A 22,552-nucleotide genomic window follows, 5' to 3' on the forward strand; every position below is an offset into this window, starting at 1 on the left:
AAACCTACAATAAACCCTGGAACAAGCTACTAATGTTCACTGCCACAGATATCATTTCTTTGATACTAATTAAATGAAAGCTGAGCTAGTGAATTTTTGTAGCATTTTTTTTTTTTTTAAGAAGCATGACTCAAATAGTAACTAACAATTATTTAAACAGCAATCAGAAATAGCCTGAGAATTTAAGACGGGGGAAACAGAATCTCTAAAGGGAAGTTACATCAAAAGATACAAAGTATTCACTTTCATTAAAACTGTTTATGCCTCCAGCTCTTGGTATAAGAACAAGTCAGCAGTGTTCTATTCCTAGTCTCTTTCTAGACTACATTTTTTTTTAAGTGTCTCTTCTCTTACTTCAATGGGGAAAAAATGTTTGATGTAAGAACTGGTCAGTCATGAATCAAAGTAAAAAATAAAGCATTCAACAAAGAGTTTCTCAAAGCCAGGGAGAATCCATTTAGGGTCCTCAATTTAAAGGGAAATCTCCTTGGCTATTTCTCCCAAACAAACTGTTCATAACAAGTTGGAGGATTTATATCGACCCAATCACGTAAGGTCTACTTCTTACATCTAGAAAAGACAATACTACAAAATGTGTGAAAGAAAGACTATTTTTCAACAGCATTAATTAACATCTGCAAAAATCAATCTCCTGGGGTAGCTATACTGAAATTCTCAAGAAGAATCTTCTTTCCTCTACAAAAAGTTTGTTTGTTTGTTTGTTTTGAGACGGAGTCTCGCTCTGTCACCCAGGCTGGAGTGCAGTGGCTCCATCTCGGCTCACTGCAAGCTCTGCCTCCCGGGTTCATGCCATTCTCCTGCCTCAGCCTCCCGAGTAGCTGGGACTACAGGCACTCGCCACCACGCCTGGCTAATTTTTTGTATTTTTAGTAGAGACGGGGTTTCACCGTGTTAGCCAGGATGGTCTCGATCTCCTGACCTCATGATCCGCCCGCCTCGGCCTCCCAAAGTGCTGGGATTACAGGTGTGAGCCACCGCGCCCGGCCTACAAAAACAATTTTTAAAAGGATTCCCAGTAACACTCTAGTCACCAATCTGAGTGGGGTCAGGAGCAATCTGAAAGTGTTCCCCTGGAAGTGCATACAATTGCCATTGCAAGCACTCCAAATTCACCTGCCCAAGAGAAGAGTAGTGTTCAGGTGTTCTAATCAACTGGCCTAGTCAAGTTTCAACATTCCCTCCTAGTCAAGTTTCTCAGTCCAGTGTAAGCTCTCACAAAGTCTCCAGCACAGTGTTACAGCAACTTGTTTTAAACATTAAGAGGACTGGTTTTTTCTTTTGTTTTGTTTTTGAGACAGAGTCTCACTGTCGCCGCTGGAGTGCAGTGGTGCGATCTCGGTTCACTGCAACCTCCACCTCCCGGGTTCAAGTGATTCTCCTGCCTCAGCCTCCCGAGTAGCTGAGGTTACAGGCATGCACCATCACCATGCCTGGCTAATTTTTGTATTTTTAGTAGAGACGGGGTTTCACCATGTTGGCCAGGCTGGTCTCGAACTCCTGACCTCAGGTGATCCATCTGCCTCAGCCTCCCAAAGAGCTAGCATTACAGGCGTGAGCCACCGCGCCCAGCCTAGGACTCTTAAAAAGTTCCCCCTCACCTATCATCCAGTCCCATCCAAAGAAATGGAAAATTCTAAAACAAAACACACACACAAGATACTCAAATTATGTATCACATTCTCACAAGTCCTTTTTTTTTTTTTTTTTGAGATGAGTCTCTCGCTCTGTCACCCAGGCTGGAGTGCAGTGGCATGACCTTGGCTCTCTGCAACCTCCACCTCCTGAGTTCAAGTGATTCTCCTGTCTCAGCCCCCTGAGTAGCTGGGATTACAGGCATGCACCACCACACCCGGCTAATTTTTGTATTTTTAGTAGAGACTGGGTTTTACCATGTTGGCCCAGCTGGTCTAGAACTCCTGACCCTGTGATCCACCCACCTCAGAGTCCCAAAGTGTTGGGATTACAGGCGTGAGCCACGGCGCCCAGCCTCAATATTTTTTTAGAGTCAGGGTCTCCCTCTATCACCCAGGCTGGAGTGCAGTGGTACAATCATTGGGCACTGGAGCCTCCAACTCCTCGGCCTAAGCTATCCTCAGCCTCCCGAGAAGCTAGGACCACAGGTGTGCACCACCATGCCCAGCTCATTTTGTTGCTGTTGTTGTAGAGACCGGGTCTATGTTGCCCAGGCTCATCTCGAACTCCTAGCCTCAAGTGATTATTGTCTCTCAGCCTCCCAAAGTCTCTCAAATCCTTTTTCACATGTATAACAGCACCACAAAGTAATTCCTATTCATAGGCTGGGCGCGGTGGCTCACGGCTGTAATCCCGGCACTTTGGGAGGCCAAGGTGGGTGGATAACCTAAGGTCACGAGTTCGACACCAGCCTGACCAACATGGAGAAACCCCTATCTTTACTAAAAATACAAAATTAGCCGGGTGTGGTGGCAAAGAAACGAAAAACAAACAAAGTAATTCCTATTCATATTACTATTTTTAATGAAAAGCCTTAGAAGAAAAAGAGGAATAACTTACCCTGATAACCTGGCTTTAAGTTGAGTCAATGATAAAACAGAAATAGCAACCTCGATGTTGAAGTTCAGACCACAGTAAATTCGAGAATCTAAAGAGACTTAACAGTGGACCCCAAATTCCTAAAGTCAACTAGTAAGAGCCAACAGAACTTTGAGACAAACAGATTTTATAATTCTGTCAAGACATACATAACACAGGATTTAAAGGTACTTTCACCTACCTCTAACAAGTAAAACTCTAGCAAGCAAATTTCCTTGGGTGCCCAGGGTCATAAACACCCGCATAACAGGAACGCCAAGGAGAATGTCAATGAACACAGAAAACTCATCGTCCAGGAGGAGAACGAGAGCTCTCTCCCACTCCCCATCAGGCCTATATTTGTTTCCAGGTGAAAAACCATTAGAGAAATCCTGAAATTTCTACAAGATCCTGAAAACTAGCCCAAGCTTCCAATTTTGACTGAATCAGAAAAAAAAATATTTCGGAACCTCAAAATCTTCAAACTTCACATGCCAGGCCAAAATAAACTGAAGCACAAAACTTCAGCACACAAACAATTGCTATTTTTGTTCCCTGGGCAACAAATGACTAGGGAAGAGGATAGCAAGCACCAATGAAAATTCTGTAGCCCAAATTTCTTCAGTTTTTATAAATCCGTAACTTTTACAGACTTCGAGAAAAAGGTGTACTTCAGGTTTGTATCAAACCCCCCCCAATACAGTCTATTTTTTTTTTTGCACACCTTTGAAGCAGAAAACTCACTTCAAAATAAGAGAGAAAATTAAGTCTGAGCTTCACTCATCATTAAAACTGAATTACAATCATTACATATAAACTACTGTGTCAAGAGACACTTATGCTATCTGCACCACAACCTCGCTGTGTGACAGATCTTAGGAACTGACATCTTAGTATAACCTGTTACTACTGGTATCAGCAGATAATTACACGAATATGTCTCAAAGTGTCTGAGCTTTGTGGGTGTAATCCAAAAGGAAGCTATTTCACCTGCAAGTCCTCTGACGCTCTGAACACAAAATTCACAACCCCCATCAGTTGAACGAGACGGCTTCAAACACTCAAATTACGCTCTCCCTTGCTAAATTCTCAGTGAACAATGTCTCCCAACAGAGATACTTTGTCTTTGTCCAACATACATTCTTTGCAAAGTGGATTCAGTTCTCCTCAAAATACCAATTTCCAGTCCAGCTTCTGAAGGAAAGCACCCCAGTCAGCGTTTCTCAAAGTGGGGTCCGTGAGCCACTGTGTTTGAATCACCTCGGAAGCTGGTGAAAGCGCAGATTCCCAGGCTCTATCCCAGACCCTGAGGCTCAGCAGGTCTTACGAACGGCCCTAGGAGGAGCGTTCCTAACCGCCTCCCAGGTGTCGCCCACAGGACACTGAAGTTAGAGAACCGCTGCTCAGGGTTCAAGCTGGGAGTAAGCACTTGCTTCCCTCCACGCACCTGGTTTAGATTGGGAAAGCTCAAAATGCCATTGGCGTCCTTGAATGTGGGGTCGCTTTTCCACCCCCGGAGTCAAAGGCACCACCCCATTACCCACCAGGAAGCGAGGGAGGAGCTTCCGACCCTTCCCGGAAACCCAACTCCCCCGGGTAAATGAACGAAGCTGCCCCAGACCCCCAGACGCTGCCAAATAGTGGGGGAGGGGAGGCGGGACCCCGCTGCCCAGAGGGGGAGGAGCCGGCCTGCCAGCTCGCCCCTCCGCAGGAATTTAGCTGCGCGGGGCGGGGGCGCGAGGGCGAGCGGAAAAAGGCGCCACATCCCATCCCGGCGGAGCGCTCCCCACCCCTCGCCTTGCGGGGCTGTCCCGTTTTTAAAGGAAGATGGCCCCGCCCCCTCCCGCGGTGGGCAGGGCCTCGCCCCTCCCCCTCTAGAGGGGGTGCGCGGCCAGCCCACCCCCCCGGGGCCCCACAGAGCCCCCCTCGGCTGCCCGCCTCACCAGGCGCGCGGCCTCGGCCCACGTGCGCTCCTTCTTCTTCTTCTGTTTGTCCTTCATCCTTCTCCCCGGCGGCGGCGGCAGCTCCACGCGGGACCTCCGGGCTAGGCGGGCTGGGGCGGTGGCGCGGGGCTGGGGCGGCGGCAGCGGCGGCGGGGGGGCGCGTGGCAGCGGCGGCGCGCGAGGTATCGGGTGCGGCCGGGGAGAAGGGGCGGGCACGCGGGGACCGGCTGGCGCGAGAGCGGCGGTGGGGGAGGGGCGGCGGCGGCTCCACGCGCTCGCGCTGCGTCAGTCGCCCACGGCGGCAGCGGCGGCTGCCCCGCGATCGCTAAGGAATGCGGCGGCTCCGCATAACCACGGGGTCAGAGGTCACGGCTCCGGCCTCCGCTTTCCCGCTCTGCTGAGGGACTGAGACAGGACCGACGGCGGGGCGGGAGGGCGAGACGCGGCTTTCCCTTCGGCGCCCGGGTGCGTGCGTGTCTGCCGTGGGTGTGTGTGAGTGTGTGTGAAGAGTGAGGAGGGGGAGTGTGGGTTTTTTTTTTTTTGAACAAAAACAAACCGAAAGGGCGGCTGGGAGTCGTAGTCCTAGCGGCCTCTCTGGCCTCCTCCGCTCCGGAAGAAGATGGCCCCGTGAAGCGCGTGGACCACACTTCCCGGCGTGCCCGGCAGCCCCCTTCCGCTCTGCCTCTCGCGTCCTCCGCCTAGCACCGACCTCAGCTAGGAAGGGGGACGGGTGGCTGTTCGGGGAAGGGGCTGGGTGGAGTCTCGCGAGGTGCGGGAACTGACTGGGGCCTGCGGGATTCTGGGAGGCGATGCTGGGAAGGGGCGGTGGCTGGGCTCCCCCGGTCACCCTTAACCCCTTCGGTGCTTTTTGCTTCAGGACCTCCGGGCGGGTGCGGGTGGGGAGTGAGGATGGGGAGCTCGACTGGCAGTTCCCACTTCGTGCTTCTCCTCGCCTAAACGGTTCTCACCTACACTTCTCGTAGGGGACGAGAGGCAGGACTTTCCCTTTTGGTTCCCTCTAAATGACTCACTGCCACATAATAATGAGACATAAAGACCCTCATACCAGTAAAACGGTTATTCCACGGCTGATGGACTTAGACGGTTCCTCATTTCCTCCTGTGCTTTCAGGCCGCTGTGTATTTGCAGAGACTGCACCCGCAGCCTAGAGCGTTCTTAGGAACTTGGTGATATGTTGACGGGTCGTGTAAAGAACTTGGGCTCTGGGGCCACACTGACCAGGATGCACCTGAGTGCGTTTTTTTTTTAGAGGCAGTACCCTGGAGCGAACTCAGGCCCTGGAGTCCAACGGACCTAGACTGGAATCTTGGCTGAGTCACTCCCTGGCTGTCCACTCAACCTCTCTGAGCCTCAGTTTTCTGATCTGCATTTGTCTTGTATTTCATGGCATTATTGGAATTAAAATTAGCATACAATTCTTGACAGATTGGAAGAGGATGTGAAGGGAGATCTTGACATTATTAGGTCCGTATGATTTGGCGCCTGGCATAGAGCAAATGTTTAATAAATGGTAGCTGTTATTACCAGCTGAGAGACAATGGGCAATGTACTTAGCCTCTCTGAGCCTTAGTTTTAGAACCTGAAATGAAATTCAGAGCACCTAGCACATAGGTTTTCTGTAACTATAGGTTCAGTCGTTGTCCAGAAACATTTCTGGAGTCCGTCCGGAGTTGGATTGATGCCAACTCTTAAAAACTATGAAGACAGGATCAGTGGCCACATTTAAACCGTTTCCCTGGGTGAGGAAACACACTCTCCACTCCCTAATGTTAACACGTAGCAAGAGCCGGTATTGATAGGAGACCATTATGGTGTAGCCCAAATGTAACGCCAAAGGGTTCAGTGTTCTGCTTCTAATACTGGTCACAGAAAACTTTTGAGTCTGGTAAGCAAAATCCTACGAAGGGAAAAGACTGCAAAGTTAGAGTAAGACACCTCTTAAAATCTCTCTTGCTTTACCCTGAGAGAACGGAGGAACTACCTTCCCTCAAAAAACTGTTTGACTTGATTTTTTACAAAGGATTTTTAACTTTTTTTTTTTTTCAATCTACAGCCGATACAGTACTCTTTGGCAAGTCATTTGGCTTCTTTCAGATGTCTTCTGAAGTAGCTTTACTCCCCTCTGACCTACAGGGAATAACTGAAATTTACATGTTTAATACAGGCACTGTGGTAGACAGAATAATGTCTTCCCCCCTTGCCCAAAACTGTCCAAGCCCTAGTCCCTGGAACCCTGTGAATATGTTGCTTTTTTTTTTTTTTTTTTGAGACAGAGTCTTGCTCTGTTGCCCAGGCTGGAATGCAGTGGCGTGATCTTGGCTCACTGCAACCTCTGCCTCCTGGGTTCATGCGATCCTTCTGCTTCAGCCTCCCAAGTAGCTGGGATTACAGGCATGCGCTACCGTGCCCAGCTAATTTTTGTATCCTTAGTAGTGACTGGGTTTCTCCATGTTGGCCAGGCTGGTCTTGAACTCCTGACCTCAGGTGATCTACCCATCTCGGCCTCCCAAAGTGCTGGGATTACCAGCCAGCATTCTTTGGCAAAAGATATTTTGCCAATGGAAAAATAAAGCCCTTAAAATAAGATGATTCCGTATTATCTGGGTGAGCCCAATGTAATCACGTGAACCCTTAAAAGCAGAAAAGGGAGGCAAAAGATGTTTTGGAGAGATGAGGCAGAGGAATTAAATTCAAAGTATGAGAGGAATTCAACCCACTGTTGCTGGCTTTGAAAGTGACCACAAGCCAGGGAATCCAGGCAGCCTCTAAAAGCTCAGAGGAAGTCCTGCCAAGAGCCAGCAAGGAAATGGGGACTTCAGTCCTACAACCTCACAGAGCTGAATTCTGACAAGCTGAATGAACTTGGGAACAGATTATATCCCCTCCCCAACTCTCTAGAAAGGAATATAGACACCTTGATTTCAGCCTTGTGAGACTGGAAGCAGAGAACCAGCTGAGCCATGGAATCCAGACGTCAGGCCCACAATAAGCGTAAAACAGAAACGAATATTGTTTTATGACACTAAATCTGTGGTAACTTCTTACAGCCCCAAAAGAAAGCTAATACAGGCATTATGGAAACACCTTTATTTCTTTCAGCAAACACTACCTGACTTCAGTTGGGTCAAACCATGGGGGAATCCAGATGTGAATATTTCAAGGTCTCTGCCCTTGCAGAATCAAACAGAAACAAATGACAACATCGTAGTTAAGTGTGAAAAGAGTATGTTCAGAGAACTGTACAGGTATGTTAGAAAGTTGGCTTTAGTCATTAAACCTTAAGTAGATGTGATTTTTTTAAAGTTAATGAGATTCATGAGTTTATTTTCTTGTCAGAAGCACCAACAGACAAACCTATACATTTTTGGTGTGTGTTTTTCTGTTTTTTAATCATAGTGCTTTTATTATAGATTATCTTCAGAAGTTAGTGCAGGTGGCATGTGGAAGATAAACAGGACAGATACTCAACCCTGCGTAGTTTGGGGATGACTCACTGTTTTCAAACTGCACAGTTATAAGCAAAGTGCATATTCAAGAACCAAGTTAACAGGCCACCAGCAGACACCCAGGAATTCCCAAAGTGACATATATATATCCCATAAACTGCACTGCAAGATAATATATTCTCATTGGCTCTGCACGTCAGCAGGCCTGGGTTTGAATCTCTGCAGTCTTTCTCCGTCCAGCTCTGTGGCCTTGGGCAAGTTATGAAACCTCTCACTGACTCAGTGCCATCATTTGGACAGCAGGGTACATAGCAAATTCAAAAAATGGAACTGAGATTAAATGAGATCTTTGTAAAGTGCCTAGCACATAGTAGATACTCACTAAATACCAGCCCTCTTTGCCTCCAAAAAGTGTTAGTGTCTACAGTGTAAAAAGTACCTCATTGTTTATCTTGAGTGAACCAAACCTTGGAACAGGGTTTGCCCCTGTAACAAATGTTGTCTCTCAATAATATTATCCCCATTTTCAAATGAAGCTGAGGTTCAGAGAGGTCAGATTACCTCCCCCGGGTCCAGATGATTAAATGAGATTACATTTGCTAAATAAACTTCCAGCATAGCAGATGATCAGTACATGTATAGCTCTCCTTGTCCCTCCCACATTTAATTGCTTTGTGTGACTTTGGTTTAGTGATTGTGTTCATGCTAGCACCTTTGGTTTCATCATCATATCCCCAATGCCTGGCACAGTCTTGGCACATGGTAGGCACCCAATCTGTTGAATAAATGACCCGATCTCAGTAATTACTTTATTGGAGAAACTCTCTGAAGACTAATTTCCCTTTGAGCCCTAAACAATGTTTGGAACCTGCTCAGGGAGAACCGGGAAAGACTAAGACAGGATTTCACCCAAATATATCTATGCAAGTTATAAAGATGCTCATGGATAGAGAGCATGACCAGCTGGGCGTGGTAGCCTGTGCCTATAGTCCCAACTACTCAGGAGGCTGAGGCAGGAGGATCATTTGAGCCCAAGAGTTTGAGGCTGCAGTGAGCCATGGTTGCGCCATTGCACTCCAGCTTGGGTGACAGAGCAAGACCCTGTATAGGAGACTTCATGACCTTATTATTGTCATTAAGTCACAGAATCTGCCCACGTGATGGGCAGCCCTAACTCATAGCTCACCTTCCATTTACCATCATTTAAATCCTGCTGTTCAGTCTCCCAGTAGGGAGGAAAATGTGTTTAAATTACCAAAATGTCTTTTTCGTTTGAGACAGGGTCTCTCTGTTGCCTAGACTGGAGTGCAATGGTGCAATCTCAGCTCATTGTAGCCTTGACCTCCTGGGCTCAAGTAATTCTCCCACCTCAGCCTCCCAAAGTGCTGGGATTGCAGGCATGAGCCACTGTGCCTGGCAACAAAATGTCAATAATGGTTACCTCTGGGTAACCATAAGACTATGGCAACTTTTGTCTTTTTTTTTTTTTGAGACAAGGTCTCACTCTGTCACCCAGGCTGGAGTGCAGTAGCATGATCATGGCTCACTGCAGTCTTGACCTCCTGGGCTTAAGCCATCCTCCCACCTCAGACTCCTGAGTAACTAGTAGGTAGGGCCACAGACACATCCCACCACCCCCAGCTAATTTTTTTTTAATTTTTTGTAGAGACAGGGACTTGCTATGTTGCCCAGGATAGTCTCGAACTCCTAACCTCAAGTGATCCTCCTGCCTCAGCCTCCCAAAGTGCTGGCATTACAGTTGTGAGCCATGGCCGTATTACCTTTTGTTTTTGACACAAAGTCTTGCTCTGTCATCCAGGGTGGAGTGCAGTGGCATGATCTTGGCTCACTGCAACCTCTGCCTCCCAGGTTCAAGCAATTTTCCTACCTCAGTTGCTGGGATAACAGGCATGTGCCACAACACCAGGTTAATTTTTGTATTTTTAGTAGAGACGGGGTTTCTCCATGTTTGGCCAGGCTGGTCTCAAACTCCAGACCTCAAGTGATCTGCCTGCCTCAGCCTCCCAAAGTGCTGGGATTATAGGCATGAGCCACCACGCCTGGCCCATATTACACTTTTTAATTGAAAAAAATTCTTTTTCATTTCAACCACAAAACATGGAGCATTTAGATTAAGGTAGTAGCTATGGGTAATATATATTTTTTTATATTTGTATTTTCAAAACCTAGAATTAGTATGTGCTACTTTTATGATGGAAAAACAAATTCCATTCTCAATGCAATATACCTCAACAATGTGAAAACAACTTTAATAATTATTAATATTTTTATTTTGCTTAAAAAGATTTGTGGGACGCCCTAGAATGGCCTCAAAGGAAGGATAACCTGAGCTTCTTTTTACCGAAATCATGGAAAATGGCAGCTCTCTGATGCTTTAAGGTTTTCAGGTATAGATTTCAGGACCTCAATAAGGTACCCATCCCAATTTTTAATCTCTCTTAATGCAGAGATGTACTCACATCCACCATAATGCTTCTGGCCTCAATTTAAGCCATTTCCTCTATTATTTCCTCTGTGAAAGAAGGAAAAGAAACTTTAAAATGTATTTTAACATCAAAATGCTGAGAGGGTGGTGTGTCAAAGTGATGAGAGCGGTGAATGGGTTATTTCTTTGTTTCCTATGATTTATAATAAAAACATCAACTTACACCCTACCCTAAATGCCTTTTCTTCCTCTAATATATAAACGTGAAGTTGGGGGCTTATATAAATGGCTTTTCACAGGACTTAACTCTTGAATTCCAAAACCATCATACGAGGTGAATGAGAAAAGTGGGCCAGTAAAGAAAAGACACTTTCCCAAGATCGCACAATTGGTTGTTGCTGGAGTCAACATTTAAACCCCAAGCTCCTCATTCCAAGTTCTTTCTAAGGCACTGTGGTAGCCTTAGAAATGGCTACCTCCTCACATTCATATCCTTTTTTAGTTCCCTCCCACTTTGACTAGGGCTGAACTCTGTAACTGGAAATGAGCATACGTGGCTTCTGGGGCTAGGTCAGAGAAAACATTGCAGCTCTGCCTTGTTTCAGGTCACATGCTCTGGGGGAAACTAGCCACCAGGTCATAAGGACACTCAAGCAGCTTTCTGGAGAGGTCTATATGACAGTAGCCCCAGACAAACTTTCACATGACTTCAGCCTTGGCCAACATCTTGCCTACAACCTCAAGAAAGACCCCAAGCCAGAATCATCCACATAAGCTGGATTCTAGACCCACAGAAACAGTGAGACATGATATGTTGATTGTTTTGTTGTTGTTGTTTTTGTGGTGGTGGTTTTTTTTTTTTTTGGTTTTTGGTTTTTGGTTTTTTTGAGATGGAGTCTCACTCTGTTGCCCAGGCTGGAGTGCAGTTGTCTGATCTCAGCTCACTGCAACCTCTGCCACCCGGGTTCAGGCGATTCTCCTGCCTCAGCCTCCCAAGTACCTGGGATTACAGGTGCCTGCCATCAGGCCCGGCTAATTTTTGTATTTTTAGTAAAGATGGGGTTTTACCATGTTGGCCAGGCTGGTCTTGAACTCCTGACCTCATGATCCACCCAACTCAGCCTCCCAAAATGCCGGGATTACAGGTGAGGGCCACCACGCCCAGCCGAAATGTTGATTGTTTTAAGTCACTAAATTTTGAAGTAATTCGTTTCACAGCAATTGACAACTAATAAAGACATAGTGTCTCCCCTTCTGAGTGGTACTTACCTTTTGTGAAGCCTGTTAAAAAGCAATGGACTCTCTTTCCAGAAAAACTTATACCTATTTATATGAAATTCTCTACAGTGTTCTAAGGTATTCCTGGCCCCTCTTGAAACCCCAAGAAATACAACTACATGTCCCAGTTTATGAAGTTAATAGATGCCAGAGCCAGGATTCAAACCCAACTACCTCAACTACACAGCTCACATCCTCTGCCCCTTTGCCATTCTGCCTTACTGGAGGCCTGGGTTCAGAACCACTGCTCTAAGTTAAGTTGTCCTTACATCTTCATCTTCCTTCTGCATTCTATCCCTTTATTCTTTTTATTTATTTATTTATTTTTTTTAAAGAGTGAGCAGCAGCAAGATTTATTGTGAAGAGCGAAAAAACAAAGCTTCCAAAGCATGGAAGGGGACCCGAGCGGGTTGTCCTATCCCTTTATTCTTATAGGTCCCATTTCTCTGGACCCATTTTAATTGCAATTCCTGAGTGACCCATTGTGTATTAGGTGCCAGCAAAAACACAAAGACAAGCTCACTGACTCTGAGGGCCCCTGGTCTAATGGGATCTTAGAGATGGAAATAAATAACTGTACACATTATTAAAACCTATTATCTTAGGTCCTTTTGGACAAGGAGGCAGCAACAAACTCCAAGAGGGCAGCCTTCACAGAGGAGCTAATACTTTAGCTGGGCCTTGAAAGCCCAAAGGAAAGAGGGTGGCTCAGGTGAATTCTGGGTAGAAGTGACAGTGAGTATGATAGGGAGTGGTCTCCATGGGTCTGTGTGTGAAAGAGCAAGTGTGTTCACTTGGGGACAGGCCAGCAGTCCAGAGGGGCAGGAGCAGGAGACAAAGCCAGAAAGGTGGGCTGGGCAGATCCCAAGCAAAGAAGTCTTGACCACCTCCTGTAACAGCCAGCTCAATAGAGCTATGATCTGAGCTCATATATTGGCTCTTACCCAACCCTGTGGCCCCAGACCCAACAGCAGAGGCCCTGACACAGGTGTTTGTCAACGTTTGCTGAATGAATTCATTCAAGCAGAACTGGGTGCTAAGACTGGTCTGCAGTTGGGGCAGGGAAAGCAAGATAGGGTTGCAGAGTCACCCTTGATGCCTCCTTGAATGTCATTTCTTTGGCAAGGTTTTGCCTGATTTCCTACATTCATTAAGCCGTCCATCCTCCCATACCACTCAATGCGTTCTTCAACATATAATGAAAAATCTAATTCACTCTTGACATTAATGATGACTTCAATGTCTACTCCAAATTAGACAGTCAGCCAGATGACGTCAGGGACTGCTTGCTTCTTCACTGCTCTGCTCTCCATCCTAGAGGAAAGACTCCTCTATCCCAGAAAACAACAGTAATACAGCATGGGGCACCCTCTTCCATTGGCACTGATAGCCTCTTACTGGGATGCCAGCCCTGTGCTGAGCCCTGGGGACTTACAGCCTAAATAGACACAGTTCCTGTGTTTACACAGATGGATTACAAATGATGGCAAGCCAGCGTAGTAAGTGCCCTAGCAGATAGAAGCCTGGGGTGCTGTTAGAGTTGAGAGAAAGGGATGTCTGAAAGCTGACACCAGGTAGGGGAGAAATTATTTCCAAACTCAACAATTATATTCACTTTGGGTGCAAAATAAGCATTCAAAAATGAATAACTTTTAATGTACTACTAATAATTCCATTAGAAAATGGTGGGATGAGGGCCAGGCACAGTGGCTCATGCCTGTAATCCTAGCACTTTGGGAGACCAAGGTGGTAGGGTTGCTTGAGGCCAGGCATTCGAGACCAGCCTGGGCAACATAGTGAGACCGTGTCTCAAAAAAAAGAAGAAGAAAAAAAGAAGGAGAAGGAGGAACAGAAAGAAGAAGAGAGAAAAGAAGAACAAGCAAAAAAAGAAGAGGAAGAGGAAGAAGGAGAAGGAGAAGAAAATAATAATAATGGTGAGATGGCTGGGCACAGTGGTTCACACCTGCAATCTCAGCATTTTGGGAGGCTGAGGCAGGGGTATCATTTCAGCCCAGGAGTTCAAGACCAGCCTGCACAATATAACAAGACTTCATCTATGCTAAAAATAAAATAAATTAGCTGGGTATGGTGATGCACACATGTAGTCCCAGCTATTTGGGAGGCTGGGGCAGGAGAGCTGCTTGAGCCTAGGAGTTCAACGTTGCAGTGACCTCTGATCATGCCATTGCACTCCAGTCCGGGCAACAGAGTGAGACACGTCTCAAAAACAGAAAATAGGTTGGGAGAAAAAAACAAAATGGGTTGGGAGAAAAAAAAAATGGTGGGAGAAAAAGGATTCCATTCACAAGAGCAATTAAAATATTACACCATCTGGGCCAGGCACAGTGGCTCATGCCTGTAATCCCAGCACTTTGGGAAGCCGAGGCAGGAGGATCACTTGAGGTCAGGAGTTTGAGACCAGCCTGACCAACATGGTGAAACCAGTCTCTATTAAAAATACAAAAATTAGCCAGGCATGGTGGCGCATGCCTCTAATTCCAGTTACATAGGAGGCTGAGGCAGGAGACTTGCTTGAACCTTGGAGGTGGAAGTTGCAGTGAGCCAAGATGGTGTCACTGCACTCCAGCCTGGGTGACAGAGTGAGACTCTGTCTCAAAAAAAAAAAAATAATAATTAAAAAAAATTACACCATCTGGAAGTAAAGTTAACAAAAATGTACAGGTCTTATATAAAGACAACTATAAAACTCTACTGAAGAGCATAACATCTTGGACCAGTGGAAATCAGAGCTTTCCTTAGAGTGGAAGGTCCTATAACGTGGATACTAATTATCCCAAAATCATCCCACCAAGTAAATGTCATCCCAATGAAGATCCCAGTGAGATTTTATTGTCAAAACAATCCTAAAATTCAACTGGAAAAATTGGTGCATCATTTTCATAACAAAAAGACCTAACATTTACTGACCACTCACCATGTGCCAGGTGCCATCCTGAGGACTTGCTATGCATCGTCTCATCACATCTTCACAAACACACTGTGAGGTAGATACTGTTATTGTTAACATTATACAGATGAGGAAGCAGAAGTTCAGAGAGCAAAAAAATAACTTGTTCAAGGTAACACAGCTAGTTAGCGGCTAACCTGGGATTAAAGCTCAGGCTGGCTGACCTCAAGGTCCATGAATTTAACCACGTTGCTCTACTGCCAAGAAAACTTTGAAGAAGATTAATGAGCTGGGACTTGTACTACCAGATATTAAAATGCATTAGATAGCTACAACAGCTAAAACAGCAATTTCGACAAAGAAACACAGTCCTATTAAACCAAACAGAGTACAGAAACAGAGCCAGGTATATGAGGAATTGTAGTATATGATAAAGGTGACATTTCCAACTGGTGGAGAAAAAGAAGTCAATAAACAGAATGGGACCAGCCACAGACTAGCCATTTGGAGAAAAATTAAGCTAGAGCTCCACCTCTCTCATTAAATCTAAATAATTCCACCTAGATCAAAAATTTACATATGATAAAAGAAACAATAAAAGTATTGAAAGAAACAAATGGATATTTTTATAATCCTGGAACTATTAATCTTTTTTTTTTTTTTTTTTTTTTTTTGAGACGGAGTTTCGCTCTGTCACCCAGGCTGGAGTGCAGTGGCGCGATCTCGGCTCACTGCAAGCTCCTCCTCCTGGGTTCACGCCATTCTCCTGCCTCAGCCTCTCCGAGTAGCTGGGTCTACAGGCGCCCGCCACCACGCCCGGCTAATTTTTTGTGTTTTTTTTAGTAGAGACGGGGTTTCACCGTGGTCTCGATCTCCTGACCTTGTGATCCGCCCGCCTCGGCCTCCCAAAGTGCTGGGATTACAAGCGTGAGCCACCGCGCCCGGCCAGGAACTATTAATCTTTTAACTATATTTTAATAATTAGGCAGTTTTCCTAAGCACAATATGGAGGTTAAAAAATCCTTGGGGGCTGGGCGCGGTGGCTCATGCCTGTAATCCCAGCACTTTATGACGCTGAGGCAGGCAGATCACTTGAGGTCAGGAGTTGGAGACCAGCCTGGACAACGTGGTGAAACCCCGTCCCTACTAAAATTACAAAAATTAGCCCGGCATGGTGGCACGTGCCTGTAGTCCCAGCTACTTGAGAGGCTGAGGCAGGAGAATCACTTGAACCCAGGAGGCAGAGTTTGCAGTAAGCTGAGATTGTGCCATTGCACTCCAGCCTGAGTGACAGAGGGAGACTCCGTCTCAAAAAAAAAAAAAAAAAAAAAAAGAGGCCTAAATATGCTATTAACAAAAGAAGAAATAAAAATGGAAATAAATACTTGAAAAGATTTTCAGCCTCATTAGGAACGGAACTACAGATTAAAACAAGATTGAGATATTTTTCAATAGATCAGAGTGGCAAAGGTTAAAAAGATTGGCAGAATTCAGCAAAGACGGAGGGAAACAGACACAACTCACGCACTGTTGATGGGAGTGCAAATTCATACAATTGATTTTGGAGGCAGGTTAGCAATATGTAACAAAATCATACTTGCTCTGGGTGTATCAGGATTTGAACACAAGTCTGGCTAACACAAGAAAATTATAGGCCAACAGTGGTGGCTCACGCCTGTAATCTCAGCACTTTGGGAGGCTGAAGTGAGAGGATTGCTTGAGCCCAGGAGTTCAAGACCATCCTGGGCAACACAGTGAGACCCTGTCTCTTTATAAAAAATAACAATTTAAAAGATTTTAGCCGGGCATGGTGGCTCATGCCTGTGATCCTAGCACTTTGGGAGGCTGAGGCGGGCGGATCACCTGAGGTAGACCAGCCTGACCAACACGGAGAAACCCCGTCTCTACTAAAAGTACAAAATTAGCTGGGTGTGGTGGCGCATGCCTGTAGTCCCAGCTACTTGGGATGCTGAGGCAGGAGAATCGCTTGAACAAGGGAGGCGGAAGTTGCGGTGAGCCAAGATCATTCTACTGCACTCCAGCCTAGGCAACAAGAGCGAAACTCCATCTCAAAAAAAAAAAAAATTAATTAAATTATAATGGGAAAACCTTTTGATTTGGTAATTCATGTACAGTGATTTATTCCAGGAGGAAATTAAACAAGCGAACAGTGATCTTTGTCCAAGGTTGCTTAATATAGCATTGTATAAAATGGTAAAAATCTGGAAATAGCTTCAATGACCATCAATAGTGTTAAAGAAATTCTGGTACAATACAATATAATATAATGCAAGGTACTGATTTAAAACAATAATATAAATTTAAATTTATTAACTGGATATATGTCCACAACATATCATTGAGTGAAAATAGGACAGGTGAGTAGAATAAACTTACATATACAATGATGGTCAAACTAAAAGAGTTTGCACAAAGAGGTATCCAAAAGATTATCACTGGCTCTGGGTAATGGAGTTTCCAGTGATTTGTAATTTACTTTCTTAAAACGTTTTTGTATTGTTTGAATTTTTTACCATTAGAAGATGTAACTTTTATAATCAAAATATTCAGTACCAAGCCTAGGCAACATGGCAAAACCATGTTTCTTTTTTTTTCCCGAGACAGAGTCTTGCTCTGTCGCCCAGACTGGAGTGCAGTCACGTGATCTCAGCTCATTGTAACCTCTGCCTCCCAGGTTCAAGCAATTCTCCTGCCTCAGCCTCCGAAGCAGCTGGGATTACAGGCATGCGCCACCACGCTCGGCTAATTTTTGTATTTCTAGTAGAGACGGAGTTTCACCCTGTTGGCCAGGCTGGTCTCAAACTCCTGACCTTGTGATCCGCCCCCCTCAGCCTCCCAAAGTGCTGGGATTACAGGCGCTGAGCCACCGTGCCTCACCTGCAAAACCATGTTTCTACACAAAATACAAAAAATTAACTGGGCATGGTGGTGCGCGCCTGTACTCCCGGCTACTTGGGAGGCTGAGGTGGAAGGATTGCTTGAGCCAGGGAGGTGGATGTTGCACCGAACCAAGATGGTGCCACCGCACTCCAGCCTGTGAAACAGGGCAAGACCCTGTCTCAAAAATAAACAAACAAACAAAAAATTTCAATAGAGCTCACTGCATTTTGGTTTTAAAATAGCACTTAACTGAACATCTATTATATAGCCTGCTCCTACAAAGTCTATATAGCCATCAACCCTACATAGGAGGTCTTACTCATTTATTTTGCAGGTGAGGAGACAACTAAAGGCTCAGAAACGTTAAGAAGCTTGCTCTGGATGTATCAGAATTTGAACACAGGGCTGGCTGACACAAGAACTCTTTCCATGATGCTCCACTACTTATCTTAACATTGCTATTAATATCTAATAATATATGCCTCATATTGTGTGCCTATTAAGTGCCAGGCACTTGATGGACATTTCTTTAATCCCTTCAGCAACCCTGCGAGTATTAACCCTCCCCCAGAGGTGCAATAGCTCAAAACAGATAGTAAGTGCCAACCCTGGTTTATCCGGCTTCAAAACCTCCCTGCTCCATTTGGCTACATTTCCTGCTGATTTAGTAGTGTACTGTCTTCGATTGGAGATGTAATTTGCCCTGAGGTCTGTGCTCCTCCACATGCCTTTACATCTCCATCTTGTAGCTTTTTGGTTTGACTGCAGTGCTTAAATATAGATTATGGATTTAACCATAATGCAAATATTTACTTTTACCATGCAGTACTTAAACAAGAATGCTGTGAACTCTTAGTTTATCCACCAACTTTATCACCCAGCTCAGAAGCCTTCAGAGTCTCCCCTGGCAAAATAAAAGCAAAACTCAGCAGCTAGGTTCCTTCACAGTCTAGCTCTAATGTGCGTGGCCACAAGACTCCCAGAATGCCCTGGGCTCCCTCCCGCAGGCTCCTGACCATGCTCCTCCTGGGTTTTGCAGCTCAATAGCCCCAGCGCCCAGCAGGATGCTCAGCCCAAAGTGGCATTCAGTAAATGCTGGATGAAAAGAGGAAAGGAGAAAGTTCTACATCCTGAGACAAAGATTTCACCCAGGCAACAAGGTGGGGGCCTTGGAGGCTGAATGAAATTCAATTGAGCAGAGATGAGGTAAGGCTTCAATGAAGGCGACATGCTCATGGCACAGTCACCTTGAGACCTACCTCTCTGCTGTGCTATCCAGCTTTACAAAATGCTTTCACATAATAACCCTAACTGCTACTACTTCTAGAGAGCTCACCACATGCCAGGCACTAGGTGCTTTACAAATATGCTTTCTTATTTTATTAGGATTACTATGATTATTATTAATTTCTGTCCCTCTGCACTAGCTCCACACAAGCTCCAGGATGGCAGGGGTTTTTGTCTGTGGTGTTCAAAACAGTGCTGGGCATATAGTAGGTATTAAATAGGTCACTGAATTCTTCACAGAGCTCCATGAAGTAAGGAGGATTTTTTTTTTTTTTTTAATAGGGTCTCTCCTCTGTCACCCAGTCTGGGGTACAGTGGTGTGATAACAACTCACTGCAGCCTCCAACTCCTGGGCTCAAGAGATGCTTCTGCCTCAGACTCCTGAGTACTTGGGACTACAGGTGTGCGCCATCACACTCGGCTAATTTATCAATTTTTTTGTAGAGACTGGGGCTCGCTATGTTGCCCAGGCTGGTCTTTTTATTATCATTTTATTATTTTTTATTTTTTTGAGATGGAGTCTCACTCTGTCGCCCAGGCTGAAGTGCAGTGGCGTGATCTCGGCTCACTGCAAGCTCCGCCTTCCGGGTTCACACCATTCTCCTGCCTCAGCCTCCCAAGTAGCTGGGACTACAGGCGCCCGCCACCATGCCGGCTAATTTTTTGTATTTTTAGTGGAGACAGGGTTTCACCGTGTTAGCCAGGATGGTCTAGATCTCCTGACCTCATGATCCGCCCACCTCGGCCTCCCAAAGTCCTGGGATTACAGGCATGAGCTACCGTGCCTGGCCAGCCCAGGCTAGTCTTGAACTCAGTGCCTCAAGCAATCCTCCCGCCTTGGCCATCCAAAGTCCTGAAATTATGTGCTTTGAGCCACTGTGCCAGGCCTGAAGTAAGGATGATTTTAACCTCCATTTTACAGATGACCAACTTAAGGTTTTAGAGGGGTAAGTGACTTTTCCAAAGGTACAGATCCAACAAAAGGCACAGCCAGCACTAAAAATAGGTCACCCTATTGCCCTTGCAACCTATTACCCTTGCAACCACCTGGATTCAGAAATGTCCACTCCTGGTCATGAAGTTGGGATCCGCCACCTGTCTGCAGGACTTCTTAATTGACTAATAATGATAACACGGTACCAATTAACACTCACATTAACATTGCCACATACCAGGCACTGTTCCCAGTGCTTCACATGTGTGACTCACAGCAACTTAAGAATTATAGTCATGCATTGCATAATAATGCTTCAGTCAACGAAGGACCACATATAAGACAGTGGTCCCATAAGATTATGGTGGAGCATATACAGAAACATAAGGCCAGGCACAGTGGCTCATGCCTGTAATCTCAGCACTTTAAAAGGCCAAGGTGGGAGATTCACTTGAGGCTAGGAGTTTGAAACCAGCCTGGGCAACATAGTGAGACCCCCATCTCTACAAAAAATACAAAAATTAGTCGGAGGTAGTGGCACAAGCCTGTAGTCCTAGCTACTCGGGAGGCTGAGCTGGGAGGATTGCTTGAGCCCAGGAGTTTCAGAATTCTGCTACTGCACTCCCCTCTGGGCATCAGAGTGAGACCCTGTCTTTTTTTTTTTTTTTTTTTTTTAAAAAAAAAAAAAAAGGAAAGAAAGAAAAAATGGAAATCTGATACATGGCACTTGATATTGACATTGCAGCTCAAGTAGAGGAGATGAGTGATATTCAGTAATGGTGCTGGGACATTCCATTTTCCACATGAAAAAATACAGGAGAATGGCTTGAGCCCAGGAGCTCAAGACCAGTCTGGGCAACACAGGGAGACCCCCATCTTTACCAAAAAATTAAAAACTTAGCTGGGTGTGGTGGTGCATACCTGTGGTCCCAGCTACTGGGGCGGCTGAGATGGGAGGATCACTTGAGCCTGGGTGACAGAGTGAGACCCTGTCTCAAGAAAAGAAAAAAAAGAGAAGAAAAAAATATATAAATAAAATGTATATACCATCTAGATTTGTGTAAGTACACTCTATGATGCTCACACAATGACAAAATTGCCTAAATAATGCATTCATCAGAAAGTATCCTGACATTAAGGGATGCATGACTGTACTTGCTATGACTCATTTTTGACAGTTGAGGAATCTGAAGCCCCAAGGAGGTCTAGAAACATTGCCAGAATTGCAAAGCTAGTAAATCGTGAGTTCAGTATTCCCAATCCAGCCGTCTGGGTCTGGCACCCACACTCTTCACTACAGCTCACACTGCCTCAGTAATGTATCGCCAGAGCTGTCCTGCTCTGGGATGGCAAACCAGGAGTCAGGGCAGCAGTGAAGGGCACAGCTACTTTGTTTGGCATGCTAGACAAGCTTTCATGTTTTCACATTACCTTTTAAAACCTCACAGTTACCCTGTGAAGTTATAGATGAGCAAATAGCAATACAGATAAGACTCAAAAAGAGCCAAGAGCAGACAGAAGACACAGAAAGCGGATTAGAGGTTGCCTAGGGCCACAGAGTTGAAAGAAAATGGGGAGTGACTGGTAATGCATACTTGGGGTGATGAAAATGTTTTTTTGTTTTGTTTTGGGGATAGAGTCTCCCTCTGTCGCCCAGGCTGGAGTACGGTGGCACAATCTTGGCTCACTGCAACCCCCGCCTCCCAGGTTCAAGCGATTCTCATGACTCAGCCTCCCGAGTAGTTGAGATTACAGGTGTGCGCCACCATGCCCAACTAATTTTTTGTATTTTTAGTAGAGACAGGGTTTCACCATGTTGGTCAGGCTGGTCTTGAACTCCTAACCTCGAATGATCCACCAGCCTCGGCCTCCCAAAGTGCTAGGATTACAGGAGTGAGCCACTGGGCCCAGCCTGAAAATGTTTTAAAATTAATGATAGTGGCTGAGTGCTGTGGCTCACACCTGTAATCCAGCACTTTGGGAGGGCAAGGCAGGTGGATCACCTGAAGTCAAGAGTTGGAGACCAGCCTGGCCAACATGGTGAAACCCTGCCTCTACCAAAAATACAAAAATTAGCTAGGCATGGTGGCGGGCACTTGTAATCCCAGCTACTCTGGAGGCTGAGGCCAGAGAATCGCTTGAACCTGAGAGGCGGAGGTTGCAGTGAGCCAAGATCATGTCACTGCACTCCAGTCTGGGTGACAGAGTGAGACTCCGTCTCAAAAAATAAAAATAAAAAATAAACTAAAATTAATGATGGTGATGGTTGCACAACTGCGAATACACTAAAAAAGCACTGAATTGTACACTAAATGGGTGAATTGTATGTTAAGTGAATTACAGCCACACACCACATAAGAGGACATTTTGGTCAGTGACAGACTGCATATACCACGGTGGTCCCATAAGATTATAATAACATGTTTTTACTGTACCTTTTCTGTTTAGAAATGTTTAGCCACACAAATACTTACCATTGTGTTACAATTGCCTACAGTATTCAGTGCAGTAACATGCTTTACAGCTTTGTAGCCTAGGAGCAATAGGCTATACTATATAGCCTAATTGTGTGGTAGGCTATACCAGTAAGCTTGTGCACATACACTTCATAGTGATCACGCAGTGATGAAATCACCTAATGATGCATTTCTCAGATGGTCTCCCCATTGTTAAGCAATGCATAACTGTAAATCTCAATAAAGCTGTGTGGGTTTTGTTGTATTTTTGTTTTTTAAAAAGGGAAAAAGCGGGCTGGGTGTGGTGGCTCACGCCTGTAATCCTAGTACTTTGGGAGGCTGAGGCAGGCAGATCACAAGG

The 22,552-nt window shown here is 45.4% G+C and overlaps 1 protein-coding gene across 12 annotated transcripts in view; it reads right to left on the reverse strand.

Annotated features, from left to right (window-relative positions):
* Window positions 1–5,033, reverse strand: part of ASXL1 (ASXL transcriptional regulator 1) — an 82,134-nt gene extending 77,101 nt beyond the window's left edge. For 3 of the 12 annotated variants that reach the window (XM_063633642.1, XM_055265735.2, XM_055265723.2), the window contains exon 1: window positions 4,515–5,033. In XM_063633642.1, coding sequence (XP_063489712.1) covers window positions 4,515–4,571 — 57 coding nt within the window. In that variant the 5' untranslated portion in view covers window positions 4,572–5,033. Of the gene's footprint in view, window positions 1–2,553; window positions 2,738–3,561; window positions 3,703–3,831; window positions 4,010–4,115; window positions 4,336–4,514 lie in introns of those variants that run through there. The other 9 variants (XM_063633645.1, XM_055265733.2, XM_055265732.2 and 6 more) reach the window with 5 other exon arrangements.
* Between the last annotated feature and the right edge of the window lie 17,519 nt (window positions 5,034–22,552).

This window comes from Symphalangus syndactylus, chromosome 24, assembly GCF_028878055.3.
Source record: "Symphalangus syndactylus isolate Jambi chromosome 24, NHGRI_mSymSyn1-v2.1_pri, whole genome shotgun sequence".
Taxonomy (NCBI): domain Eukaryota; kingdom Metazoa; phylum Chordata; class Mammalia; order Primates; family Hylobatidae; genus Symphalangus; species Symphalangus syndactylus.